The following is a 14,398-nucleotide window of genomic DNA, read 5'->3' as shown; positions in this document are numbered from 1 at the left end:
CTTCCTGATGATGGAGAGGGAGGATATTGGGGGGGGAGGGGGATAGAGTCTTGCTCTTTGTCACTTGATTGGACTCAGGCAAAGATGGCTGCTGAGAATATGGAATTCCCATTGTTGGACCAGGAGGACTGTAGTTGTCATGAAACGAAGGACCATCGTAGCCAGGAACCAAACAATGTTGGTAGGAAGTTGTTAATGTCATCTGAGGATAAGGATATTCTGTAGACTGGAGGTGAGAAATTTAACAAGGGTGTTAAAAATTAGAGGTCAGATGAGGCAAGTAGCTGGATTAGGAGCAGGGGGCAGGAGGTAGGAGCTAGGTATAATTAAGCATTCTTTATCAAAGGTGTGTTCCAACTGAACATTATCTCGGGGTTGATCAGTCCTTCATGGTGGTGTCAGAATAAAAGAGTGCTGCCTGGGGGTTGATTTGACTCTTGTCACAAGATATTTATCCATCAGTCCTGTTGTTCTGGGAATCCAAAGTGAGCTGACAGAACAATGGCTCATTGAAAAGAGGACAAAATATAAAATGGAGGCAGAAATACAGTTTTTAATCCTCTTTTTTAGTTAACTGTGGGCCCAAGTAAAGCCTCGGTGTCTTTTAGTAAAAGCAGTTTTTAAGTACTTTTTATAATCTCCAGCTCCCTATGCTCAAGATAGAAGGAATTACGGTGTCAGCCAATCCAGCGTTTAGGTTTCCTGGCCAGGGGTAAACTAGTACCTGAGAAGGGAACAAGTTGCAGTGGCTGAAGTCAAAAGGTCCCATTGTTTAAGCCTAAGATAGAAATACCATTAGAAAGCAGAATACAAGAAGAAGTCAGAGTCAGAAGGCAGCCTATTAAATTATGTAGGAGAATCCTCTTTTTCTTTAAAATAACTCCGTAAGTATGGACTACGAAAAAAATGTGTTTGGAGTGCTGGAGGAATGGCTCAAGTGGTAGAGCACCTACCTACCACTCAAGCACTAAGTCTGAGTTCAAATTCCCATACTATCAACAACACATCCTGTGGCATGTGTTTGGAGTCAGTAAAAATAGTCACTTTATTTTCTCTACTTAAGTAGAAGACCTTGGCCAAAGGTGTGACTTCACCTTCTGCCATACGTGCCTGGTGGAAGAGTTTTAGTGTTAATAACCATAACCACTCAGCTTTAGTTACCTTTGGAAGGGTGGCTACAAGTGAATCCTTTTGGATTCTGACAGCTTCTCCCTTGTCTCTAAACAATTCTTGTAGACATTCTGTGGCCTCATTGCCAGGATGAGATGTGACCCCGTTGGTCTGATCTGATCTCATGTTGGGAAAGAAGTGACAGATGGTTGAAGGACTCAGTGCCAATAAGACCTTTTTTTGAAACTGGAAGAAACTAAGAGGTTTAGAAAAAGTGGCTTCTAGGCTGGGCTGACCTAGAGTCCATCCTTAAGTTTAATTCTGTCTGTCTTACCATCTCAAAATACTGCTCAGGTTGTTAGAAGCTGCTTCTGCAGAATGTCAACAGGCAACAGTTATAAAGTTTTCCAGGGAAAACACAAAGCAAAACCAACAAGAGCAAATATTTAAAGAAAACTAACTTACTGGAAAAATAAGTACTTTCTAGAGTAGTTCTTCATGAGTAAATGCTTTAGAGAAAGACCAAAACGGAAAATGATGAGAGACATAGACAGCCATGGTTAGGATTTAATGGTTGACAGCATCATGGCCACACCATGGAGCTCTCCAACCATTTTCTCAAAGATACATTAAAATTCTCAGTGTAAAGAAATAAAGCTTTAAGACTCTTAGAACGGTCGTGCGCCTGTCACCACCATCCGGCCCAGAACTCTTTCCACCTCACGTAACAGAAGCTCTGTGCCCATTAAAGACTCTCTGTCCTCTCCTGTTGTACCAGACTCTGGCAGTCACATCCTAATGTCTCTTTGTATACATTTGATTGTTCTAGGTGCCTCAGATAAGTAAAACCAGACATTGTTCGTCTTTTCTGTGACTGGCTTCGTTCACTTAGTGTAATGTCATCAAGGTTTCTCCATCCTGTGGCATGTGTCAGAAGCTCCTCTTTCGTAAGGCTCAATAGTGTGCCACTGTGGGGGTGCACCAGGCTTGTTATCAGTCACCTGAGGATGGACACTTGGCCTTTTAGTTACTGTTAACACAGGTGTACAATACCTCTTCAACACCCTGCTTTTATTTCTCTCGGAAGTACTCCCAAGAGTGGAATTGGTAGATCATAAGTAATTCTATTTTTAATTTTTAAAGGAGCTAACACAGTGTTATTGTTACATTTTTATTTGGTAGGACTGAAGTTCTGAACTCATGGCCTCACACTTGCTAGGCAAGCACTCTACTATTTGAGCCACTCTCCCAGCCATTATTGCTAGCATTTTTAAAGTACCATTTTCCAGTCCAGATATTCTGTGTAAAATCTTTGTAAGCCCAGAAAAAGAAATGGGCACGTTTGATAATGAGCAATCCTTTTTTTTCTCCTGCAGTTTTTGGGCCACCCTCATCACAGCACACTCCTGTTTTTTTCCTACCCACTCGCTGACGAAAATGAAGTTTTTGACAAACTAAGTGTCATTACAGACGACTTTGAAAGCAGCAAGCAGAATCCTGGTGACAGCTGCAGCCTCGAAACCCCATCTGGGCCAGGACCTCCAGAGCTAGTTTCCAAGGAAGAAAGCCACTCAGCTGGACACAGCAATGACTCACTGCTCACATCTGCCCCAGAGGTGTGATCAGAATGGCCACCAGAGAAAACTCCAAAGCTAGAACTCTCAGGCACTGAATGTAGCCAGGCAACCAAAGAGCTAGTTTTAAAGTCTCAGGTGGCAAAAAGTACTCCATCTTGGGAACTCATTGCTTTATGAAGAATTTAAAAATTTTGTAAAAAAAAACTGATCACTGAATGTGTAATTTTCAAGCTCTTATGACCACATTTTAATTGTGAGAAGCAGAAATATTTAAAAACGAGGAATAATTGGAGTATCGATAAGCTGACCTGAAAAGCAAACTTATCAGAAAAGTGGTCAGCACCTTGCTGGACAGACACAGACGTTGTGGATTCTCAGGGAGACTTTGAAGAGATTTCTTTTTCACCTGTGTATTTTATCTACTACAGATGGATACTCTGTGAAAGCTTTACTCTCTATCTAATCTGTATGTGTTTGTATTCGTGAACTTTCTGTTGTTGTGACAGAATACCTGACATAAACAACTTAAAAGGAGAAAAGCTTTCTTTTGACTCATTGTTTCAGAGATTTCAGTTCATAGTCACTCGGCCCTTCTCTTTGGGTCTGTGGGAGCTCAGTACATCGTGGTGAGAGTATGTGGTGGACCCTGTTCACCCTCTGGCAGCCAGGAAATGAGAGTGGGAGGGCAGGACCAGAATCCCAAGTATCCCCCTCAAGGACACACCCCCAATGACCTAACTTCCTCCAATTAGGCTCCACCTCTTAAAGGTTCTGCCACCTCCCTGTAGTACCACAAGCTGCCTACCACACCTTTAGCATATGAGCATTTGGGGGCCATCAAGACCCAAACCATAACAGTGCTAATGGTACCACAGATGTGTAATTGTTCAATAGTGAATGGGGCTCCAGTTTGCCTTTTTTGAAGTCCACTCCTTTGACACATATTTCTTTGTCCTTGCCTGCTGTCCATCAGGCACTTGCTGGGTCTGAGGTCCCAAAGTCAAATGGGAACCCTCAGTCTAAGAAGCTCAACGAACAGACGAGCCCTGAGCTTTGTCCAGCTCAGCTATGAGTTTTTAGCCTCCTGGTTTCTTCACCTATCTGTGGGGGCAAAAGTACATAAGGGTAAGTGATACAAATACAAAAACACCTATTTCCAGTGGTAGTACCTAATACATACTCCATAAATGGTGGCTGTTCTTACCAAAGGCATCATCATATAGCTGTGACCCCCACAAATGTAGGCCAGCAAAGAATGTCCCTCCATTTGTGTCAGATTACCCAATAAAGCAAAGCCATCAAAAGCCCCTAAAATAGGAGAAATGTGTTTTGAAATTATTTGACATTGGCTGGAGATGTAGCTCCATGGTAGAGCACTTGCCTAGCATGTGCCAGGTTCTGGCTTCAATTTCTAGCACAACTAAAAAAATAAACTAGCCAGGTGTATCACACATCTGTATTCCCAGCTACAGAAAGGGAGGCAAGAGGGTCACAAGTTTGAGGCAGGCTGGACTACAGACATAACAAGACCCTGTCCCAAAACAAAATAAATAAATACAAGGGTTTGATATTTTTTTCTTAAAACTAAATAAAATTTGCTGCCACTTTCATAGAATTTAATTTGTACTATAAAACATGTCACATAAAAAACTAAAGCCCCTAATGGAAAATAACTACAGTTTATGATGCACCTAGTTTTGTTCTTTGGAGAAACAGTGGACAAAATGAAGGTGAAGCAAGACAAGAATTTAAGGTGATTTCGTGTGGTTCAGTTATGGCTCCATAAAATCTCCAGTGTTTGTTTTATTGTCAATTGGTCTTCAGTATCTGAATTAGTAGCTACATACCAATGTTTGTCACATAATAAGGAATCACGCATGCTGGGAAAACTGGCTATCTACATACAGAAGACTGAAACTAGAGTCCTATCTCTCACCTTTACAAAGAAATCTCAACTCTAAATGGATCAAGATCTTGAAGTAAGACCTAAAACATTCAAAGTACTACAGGAAAACATAGGGAAACTCTGGAAGATATAGGTATAGGTAATGATTTTCTGACTAGAACTCAAGTTGCCCAGGAAATAAGAACAAGAATTGACAAATGGGACTGCATCAAATTAAAAAATCAAATGAAACAGTCACCAGAATCAAGAGACAGCCCACAAACTGGAAGAAAATCATTACCAGCTACTCAACAGGTAAGGGATTAATATCCAGAATGTACAAAGAGCTAAAAAAAAAAAAAAACCAACAGCAGAAGAACAAATAATTCAATTAATAAATGGGCAAATGAATAGACAGTTCTCAGAAGAAGAAATACAAATAGCTAATAAATACACAAAGCAATGGTCAACCTCCTTAGCCATAAAGGAAATAAATGCAAATCAGATTAGCCATTATCAAAAAAACAAACAACAACAAATGCAGCCAAGGATGAAAGAAAAGAACCCTCATGCACTGTTGTTGGAAATGTAAACTAGTGCAAGCACTGTGCAAATCAGCATGGAGGCTCCTCCAAAAACTAAAAGCAGACCTACCTCCTGACCCTGCTGGACCATTCTTGGGCACATATCCAAAGGAGTGTGAATCAACATACACAACAGATACCCGAATACCCATGTTTATTGCAGCTCTGTTCACAACGTTCAAACTGTGGAATCAGCTGAGGCATCCAACAACCTATGAATAGATAAAATATTATATATATTATACATATATACATACATTACATACTTACATACCATGAAATATTAACTCAGTCATAAAGAAAAATGAAACTGTCATTTTCAGGAAAATGGATGAAGCTGGAGATGACCATGTTGAGTAAGATAAACCAAGTGCAAAAGGCCCAGCATCGCATGTTCTTGTTCATTTGTGGAATCTAGACCTAAAATGATGATGGTGGTGGTAGTGGTGGGACATGAATGTATATGGGAACTGTCTGGGGAGAATTGGCAGGAGGAGGAGGGAAAAGGAAAAGATACCAAGAGGAAGAGGATGGAAGTACGCACAGCATAAGGAAATCCACCAACACTTTGAAGGAGGGAGGAAGAGAGAAGAATGGGAATGTAATGCAGGGTGAACTTGCTCAGCATACACTGCAGGCATGTATGTAGCTATCACAATGAAATTCCCTCGCAATGTATGATAAATCACAAATCGACAAGCTGACTACATGAAGCTAAGAAGCTTCTGCACAACAAAACAAATGGTCACCAGATAGAAGAGGCAGCCCACAGAATGGGAGAAAATCTTAGCCAGCTATACATCTGACAAGGGATTAATAAACAATTTACAAGTAGCTCAAAAAATAAACTCCCAAAGAATCAATTACCCAATGAAGAAATGGGCAAATGAACTGAACAGAGTTTTATTGAAGGAAAAAGTCCAAATGGCCAAAAACCACATGAAGAAATGCTCACCATCCCTGGCCATAAAGAAAATGCAAATCAAAACCACATTAAAATTCTACCTCACTCCTGTTAGAATGGCTGTCATCAAGAACAAAAACAACAAATGTTGGCAAGGATGTGGGGACAAAGGAACCCTCATACGATGCTGGTGGGAATCTAAGCTGGTGCATTCCACTATTGGTGGAAATGTAAATTAGTACAAAAAAGCAGTATGAAAAGCAGGATGGAGGCTCCTCAAAAAAAAAAAAAAAAAAAAAAACTAAAAATAGAACTGCCATATGATCCAGAAATAGCATTCCTGAACATATATCTTAAGGAATATGCATCAGGACACAAGAAAAGGGCTGGGAATGTGGGTCAGATCAACTGCCTAGAACCTTGAGGCCCTGAATTCAAATCTCAGTACTGCCAAAAAAAAAAAAGGGATACAATAGACACTTACACACCCATGTTTATTTCAGCATTACTCACAATAGCCAAGCTATGGAAACAGCCCAGATGTCATACAACTGATGAATGGATTAAGAAAATGTGGTAATACACAATGGAATATTATTCAGCCATAAAGAAGAATGAAATTATTTTGTTCACAAGTAAATGGATGGAACTGGAGAACATCATGGTAAGTGAAGTAAGCCAAGAACAGAAGACAAAGGTCACATGCTTTCTCTCATATGTGGAAGATAGATCCAAATACAAATACAAGCATTATCATATCTATATATTTCTAGCTATATCTAGCGATATATATACATATATACATATACCGTGGGACTGTTAGAGGATACAAGGAGAAGAGGGCAAGAAGAAAAGAATGCTAGAAAGTAAATAATATTGAAATATGTCTGTGTAGGAAGAAGACACAACGAAACACACTGAGAGCTGTTGAAAATGTGGGGTAGGGGAAGGGGAAGGAAGACTAACAGAAGGGGTTAGACTGATTACAGTACAATATATTTACAGGTAAAATGCCCAGGCAAAACCCCACTGAACAATGAAAAGACTCTTAAACAATGAAGGACAGGAATGTAAACCAGGTCTTGTTAAGGAGAGGGTACTAGTGGGAGAGGGAGGGTAAATGAAGAGAGTAAAGGAGGGTGAAAATGGTCAATACAGTGTATGAATACGGAACATTGAAACCTATTGAAGTCATTTTAAGAAGGGGAGGGGGAAGAGGGAGAATAATGGAGGGGATGAACCAAATGGGGCACATTGCACACATACATGGAAATGTCACAATGAACCCCCTGTATAACAATTATATACTAATAAAAATGTTTAAAATGCACAATAAAAATCAAAATAAGGACTCATACATCTACTAAACTAAGTAATATGTTTTAAGAAAGCAGTTTAAGGGCTGACAGAGTGCCTGAAGTGGTAGAGCGCTGGCCTAGCAAGCATAAAACTCTGAGTTCAAGCCCCAGTACTACCAAAAAAAAAAAAAAAGAAAAGAAAGCAGTTTAAGAGAATGAGATTCAGAAACCCCAAGTGGCCCAACCTCCTTCCAACAAACAGCGAGCGCGCTGGCCCATTCCTGGGGCCCCCTCCCCTACTGATCTGCCAGATATCAGTCCTGTCTCCTGTTCCCTTCTGAGGTGCCGAAGTTATACGGTGGTTGTGGAACTCTGCACAGCACGAGCCAATCTGGTCTACAACCCCACAGGCCATGACCAAGTTCCTGACTTCACGTGGGAGACATTTCCCTTTATAGGAAATGTCCCATGAACCAGATGATCTTTATATTAATGGTCTCCCCCACCACATTTATTTCTGAGATGTGGGTGCACCAGGAAGGGAGAAATCCTAAATGTAAGATAAGATGAAGTAGACAGCTCACACATGGCCTCTGAAGTGGGAAGAGTCGGGGCCACCCAGGCTGTGGTTGGGTGGTGAGGCTGTCTTCCTGCCTCAGAGGAGTCAGAGCTCTGCAGGAAGCACCTTTTCCCAGGGGAGACACCTTACAATGACCTAGAGAGAGCTGCAGAGGCCACCTCCTTCTCAAGTAGGATCATTCTACTTGATCTTGAACTGCACACAGACAGGGGCCACAAAGAATGTCACCTCCAGCTGTCTTCTGTCTATTGGCAGAAGCATCTCAGCAGCACCTACCTGCTACTGTGGGATTTAGCTACCCACTGAAGTTCACAAAAGACTCATGTGCTCTGTGGATGGTCACTGACCACAGCATGAGGCAAAAGGAGAAAGGTAGAAAGTCAGAGGAGGGGCGGGGCCGAGGGCATTCTCAGGAAGGGTGGACAGGCCTGTGGCCACCTACTGAAAACCCCGGATTCACCTTCTTCCAGGTAGAGATTGGAAAAGACCCAACACCTGAGCAAGGGCATTTCAGAGCTGACAGTTGAAATACAAAGTATGGCTGAGAGTCAGAAACACCCATGGCCTTCATCTGTAACATGAATTGAAAAGGTTTTTAAACAACACGAGAATCCCAACGCCTGTGCTCCTACTAAGTTTTTTTTTTAAAACCTTTATGGTCTATTAAAAAATTAAATACCACCTTTCTTATACGTCCCCTCCCCAATCTTTAAAAAGTGATTTTAAATTTAAATTTATACTTAAACAAATACTTTTAAAAATGGGGGGTACATGGGGCATTAAGTGTTTACTGGACTTCGTGTTCATTGTTTAGTTCCATATTTTTTAATTATTTTCAATAATGTTATAAGGGAGCAGTCACCATGATCTCAGTTTTGTTTTGTTTTGGTGGTACTGGGGTTTGAACTCAGGGCCTCAAGCTTGCTAGGCAAGTGCTCTACCACTTGAGCCACTCCACTAGCCCTGTTTTGTGTTGGATTTTTTTGAGAAAGGGTCTCAAGAACTATTTGCCCAGGCTGACTTTGAACTGCAGTTCTCCTGATCTCTGCCTCCTGAGTAGCTAGGATTACAGGCATGAGCCACTGGCACCCGGCATGTTCTCAGTTCTTAGTGCCCCTATACATCTTACCGCAGCTGGGACTAGTCTTAGGACAAGAGAAATTCATTCTCTTCCCAATTAAGGTTTTCCTGCCTGGAGGTGGGTTTGACAGGGAGCTACCCGCTGCAATGTATCTGAGTTGGGAATGTCCCATCCCTGAAGTGGACACTGGTATCCCTTCAGCATGGACCTGAATCCCTTCTTATGTTTGGCAGCTCTCTCACCTTACAAGAATGAGTGCTGGAGTGGCCCCTCTTGCTGTCATTATGCAAGCACACAACCTGAACTCAGCCCCAACTTTGAAGTAGAAGAGGCATGGCCCTGGGAGAAGTGTCCAGTGGCTGGATACTCAGTGACTGCTGCAGAGACATCCTCACCTGGCTGGGAATTATTTGGAATTGCTCCTGCCTGTGATCCCCGAGGCTGTTTCTCCACCTCTTCCAGAGATTCAAGAGTTTCCTGTGTCATGTTAAGAAACTGCTTAGCCATGTGCCAGTGACTCAACGCCTGTAATCTTAGCTACTCAGGAGGCAAAGATCAGGAGGATCACTGTTCAAAGCCAGCTCAGGCAAATAGCTCACAAGACCTTATCTTGAAAATATCTAATACAAAAAAGGGCTGGTGGAGTGACTCAAAAGGCAGACTGCCTGCTGAGCAAGCTTAAGGCCTTGAGTTCAAGCTCCAGTACTGCAAAAAGGAAAAAAAGAAACTGCTTTTCTGCTCCTATCAGTCTGACCTGCTTTCTCTGTAGCTAAAACCCTGAGAAGGCCTCAGTGGACACAGATTTACCAGCGCTAAGTGCTAAAAAAGTCTACCCACACGGTGCAGGAGTAAGGCAGGATGAGTCTCTCTCTGTCTCTCTCTCTCTCTCTCTCTCTCTCTCTCTCTCTCTCTCTCTCTCTTTCTCCTTGCTCTCACTCTCTGGCTTCCCAGCAAAGTAAATGAACAATACCTTTCCTTCAGAGTGTGGAAAATGGCCACCATCTACAATTTTGTGTTGCAGAATTGGAGCCAGTGACAGCTGGGTAACCGAGACTAGCATAACCACACTGAGAAAACCCACTATCTTGTCTGTTCACTTGCTCTCTGCACGTACACACCTATCTCCAGCCACTGATGAGAGCTGGCTTTGTGATGGAACACCACACATTCACCATCCTGTCTTAGTCCATTCTGTGATGCTATGACAAAATTCCTGGGTCTAAGTGCTTTCGCAGAGAGAGAGATTTATTTAGTTCCCAGTTCTGGTGGTTCAAAATCATGGTACCATCATCTGCTTGGCTCTGGTGAGGACTTCATGGCAGATAGCATCACAATGACTGGAACACAGGCAGAAGAGAGATTTGGGGAAAGTGCCAGACTCGCTTATAAGAACCCACTCTCATGAGAACTAATCCAGTCCCAAAGGTTTTAACCCACTTCCAAAAGGCAACAGTAATCCATTTATGAGGGTGGAGCCACCATGACCTAATTATCTCCCACTGGACTCCAGCTCTTAAATATTCCACCAATTCAACACCACCATACTGGGAATCAAGATCCCAGCATATGAACCTCTGAGGACAAACCACATCCAAACCAGAGCACAGTCCTCCTAACAACTCAGTTTGTCACTGGACCAAGTTTTCAAAGATGACTCTGCCCAGACCTCTGACACCATAAGTGGAGAAAGGGTATTCAATAATTTGGCCTTCAAGATTCCGCCAATGTTCCTACACCGTGGCTGGCCAGGTAACCTCCCTGACCCTCAGATGAAACCAACTAAATGCTGGATGCAAGATTTAAAAAGCACTTCCTAGCCAGAAAGGAAAAAATATTCAGAAAGCAAAACACTATAGAGAAAGTATCAAATGCTACCTTTTACCTCAAAGATATTGAATAAATTCCATGAGATTTTAGCCCCTCACAGGGCTCAGGGGCCAGAAGACAAAGCCCAAGGATCACTCAGATGAGGGCCTACAGGAAACCCCAAAGAGCTACCCCTCTGTTTGAGGTGAACTAGGAATGAACAAATCCCCACCCCCCCACACACTATGTTAGGTCCCTAGGGATGCCGTGACAGATTACTCTTGGTGATTTAAAACAACAGAATTTATCCACACAGTTTGAAACTCCAGAAGTCAAAACTCAACATCAGTAGGCTAAAATCAGGTGTTAAAGGGACCCCTGAAGCTCTGAGAAGAACCCATTCCTTGCCACTTCTAAATGTCAATTGTCTTTGGCGTGTGATCACATCAGTCCTATCTTTGCTTCCAGTTTCACATCAATTTGTTCTCTTCCCTCTACTATCCCCTGCTTCTCTCTTATAAGGACATGTGTGACTGTACTTAAGGCCCACCTGGATAAACCAAGATAATTCCCCCGCCTCGAGGTTCTTATGCAATGACCCTGTCTCAAAAAAAAAAAAAAGGTCATATTCACAGGTACCAAGTATAAGGACCTGATTATCTTTGGGGTGATTGCTCAAGCCGCTACACACACCCCACCAGGGACTACAAGGAAAACATTTTGGTTTTAGTTTTGGTTTCTGGGCAAAGGGCAAATCCTATCTTTCCTGAGAAGTTATAACCTTGAGCTGGTTCTCATGCAGGTTGGCAGCCCCAAACCATCCTAGGTTGTCAAACATAACTTCAGAATTAACTGCTGTGAGGCAGAAGATGAGGGAAAATGAGCTGTGAGAGACAGCAGCCAGGAAGTCACAGATAAGCCCTGTCCAGACACTCAGCTTCATTAAAATCATATAGTTCTGCTTTCTTTGCTTTCAACTTCACAAGCTACAGCATTTGGTAAAAAGGAAAAAAAATTAAAGAAAAAAGAACAGCTCTCTCCCTCTGACCTTACCCATTTGCCCAAATAATTAGTGTGCTCTGGTAACTGAGCAAGGATATCTCAAAGAAAAACACTTATCCTGGCAAATGACAAGTGTTTACAAAGACAGATGCCTGTCTTAAATGGAGAATCCTTTGTTCAACCTTGAATTCTCTGGACCCAACTGATAAAACAGCGTATCAGCAAAAATGATTAAACATACCAGGTGTCAGAACAGAGGGGAGCACTTATCCTAATGTAAATTTGAGCCACATCCCCAGTCTGCTGTTTTCACCATAAATACCTTTGATGTTAAAGCAGTCATTGCACCCATTATCAGATGTGCCTGCACCCATGCCTGGGATGTATACTATATTTCTATCTTTTCTTTGCTTTGCTTTATTAATAAACTTTCTTGGTCTCTATCTCAATCTATCTCAATGTGTCCTGACATTTTTTTTCTTTTTTTTTGTGGTACTGGGATTTGAACTCAGAGCCTACACATTGAGCCACTCCACCAGCCCTTTTTTGTGATGGGATTTTTCAAGATAAGTTCTTGCAAACTATTTGCCTCGGCTAGCTTTGATCCTCGATCTTCCTGATCTCTACCTCCTGAGTAGCTAAGATTACAGGCATGAGCCACTGGCACCTAGCCTAAAATTATTTTTTGGGACAACATCACACATCACGCACTCCATATCTGAAGGTCAGGCAAAGAGCCTCCTCCCTTTTGGAGACCTCCTCCTTAGAGCACTGGAAGTTCTCGTAACAGTCAGAAATTACAAAACCCAAAAGGAATGCATCATGAACAAAAGCCAGCAGAAACCACAAGCAGCTACTAAGCCAGAACCACAAAGATTCCAAATGCTGACATAAATTCTTGGAGATTAGGCAATGTGTGTATTTTGTATACTTAAGTGTGGAAGGTACTGGCAGTACAAGAAAAGCCCAAGCAACTGAATCATTCAGCTTTTCTAGGCTAACATGTGGCTGGAGGACAACTGTGCATCTGTTCTAATGGCAGTGGCTTCTTTATCCCAGGATGTAGGGCTGATGAGCATGCTGAAAGGGAGAAGTCCCTGCAACAGTTTTTATGCTTTCACTTGTGAAATGTCACTTCTGCTCACATTCCTTTGGATGGAGACACTGCCAAATTCAATGAAAAAAGAATGAGGAAGTTACTCCTCCCTGAGGACGAACCAGAAGTCACATGGCAAGAGGCAGGAATGGTTGATTTCCTACAAGGAAGGGGGAGAAAAATTGGGAGCAATAGTTACAACCTATTTCAGACTAAGAAATGACTAGTCATACTGGGGGGGGAGAGAATACAGAATGATTCAACTTTCAAAGAGAACAGACTTAACAACCGATTAGACGTAGCTGAAGAGAGAGTAAGTCAAGTGAGCAGAAGAGGGCTGTACTCAACAGGTCTCCCTAAAGACAGAGAGAGCCAACAGGAAGTGTGGCTACATAGGAATTTATTTTAAGGAACTGGCTCATGCAAGTGTGGAGGCCGGCAAGTCAAAAATCTGCAGGGCAGACTAACAAGCTAGAGACCCAGGAAAGAGCTGATGTTTCAGCTTGAGCCCAAAGGCAGCCTGGGGGCAGAATTAACTCTTCCTCAAAGGATCTCAAATTTTTTCTTTTCTTTTTCTGGTACTGGAGCTTGAACTCAGGACCTCATTGCTAGGCAGGTGCTCTATCACTTGAGCCACTCTGCCAGTCATTTCTTGTATAGGATATTTTCAAGATAGGGTCTCTCAAACTATTTGCCAGGGCTGGCCTCAAACCAAGAGCCTCTTGATCTCTGCCTCTGCAGTAGCTAGGATTATAGGTGTGAGCCACCAACTCATCTTTGATTTTTCTCTTAAGGAAACCCACAATATAGAAGGCAATCTGCTTTAATCAAAGTTTCCTGATTTAAAGATCAATCTCATTCTAAAACATGCCTTCAAAATAATATCAAAGCTAGTACTTGCCCAAATTTCAGAACCATGAACTACCCACATTTACACATAAAATTAACTACTGCTGGGAGAGTAATCTGTAACTTTTTAAAAAAATTTTCAGTACTTGCTACATGTATATCAAAACACAATTGATGTTTAAATTGTATCCCAAGACCTTGTTAGACTTAGTAACTTTTTTTTGTAGAACCTACAAAATTTTCTGTGTACAGGGAATGTAAGGAAAGGGTGTAGAGTAAGAAGACATACTACATGTCTAAACAGAGTCCCAGAAGGAGAGCTGAAAAAGACTCTGACAAAAAGCAATATTTAAAAAGACAATGGCTGATGAAGACACTCATCTACAAATTTAAAAATCTCAAATCCTAATTTGTCCAAATCCCAAGACAGAAGAATAAGAAGAAATCACATCAGAGTAGAACTAGAGAACAAATACAAAGACAGGTTATTTTTAAAGAGGAAACAAACTTACAGACGACTTCTCAGTGGCAATGGAGGCAAGAAGGAAGTGGAACGCCTTCCATGTGCGTCAAAAACCTTGTTAACTCAGAATTGTACACACTGCAAAAAGACCTTTCAGGAGGAG

The 14,398-nt window shown here is 41.9% G+C and overlaps 1 protein-coding gene and 1 long non-coding RNA gene across 4 annotated transcripts in view; one reads left to right on the top strand and one right to left on the bottom strand.

The window, feature by feature from the left end:
* Positions 1–3,226, top strand: part of Il10rb (interleukin 10 receptor subunit beta) — a 23,708-nt gene extending 20,482 nt beyond the window's left edge. For both annotated transcript variants that reach the window (XM_074072780.1, XM_020184878.2), the window contains exon 7: positions 2,487–3,226. In XM_074072780.1, coding sequence (XP_073928881.1) covers positions 2,487–2,732 — 246 coding nt within the window. In that variant the 3' untranslated portion in view covers positions 2,733–3,226. The remainder of the gene's footprint in view (positions 1–2,486) is intronic.
* Positions 1–14,398, bottom strand: part of LOC141423199 (uncharacterized) — a 25,705-nt gene extending 11,307 nt beyond the window's left edge. The window contains exons 1-3 of one of the 2 annotated variants that reach the window (XR_012447872.1): positions 14,285–14,398; positions 5,227–5,368; positions 3,308–3,788 (exon numbers count right to left, since the gene is read on the bottom strand). This is a non-coding gene — a long non-coding RNA (uncharacterized lncRNA). Of the gene's footprint in view, positions 1–3,307; positions 3,789–5,226; positions 5,369–14,284 lie in introns of those variants that run through there. The other variant, XR_012447873.1, reaches the window with a different exon arrangement.

Source organism: Castor canadensis, chromosome 5, assembly GCF_047511655.1.
Source record: "Castor canadensis chromosome 5, mCasCan1.hap1v2, whole genome shotgun sequence".
Classification (NCBI taxonomy): Eukaryota; Metazoa; Chordata; class Mammalia; order Rodentia; family Castoridae; genus Castor; species Castor canadensis.
This window is presented reverse-complemented; position numbering and strand designations above follow the sequence as displayed.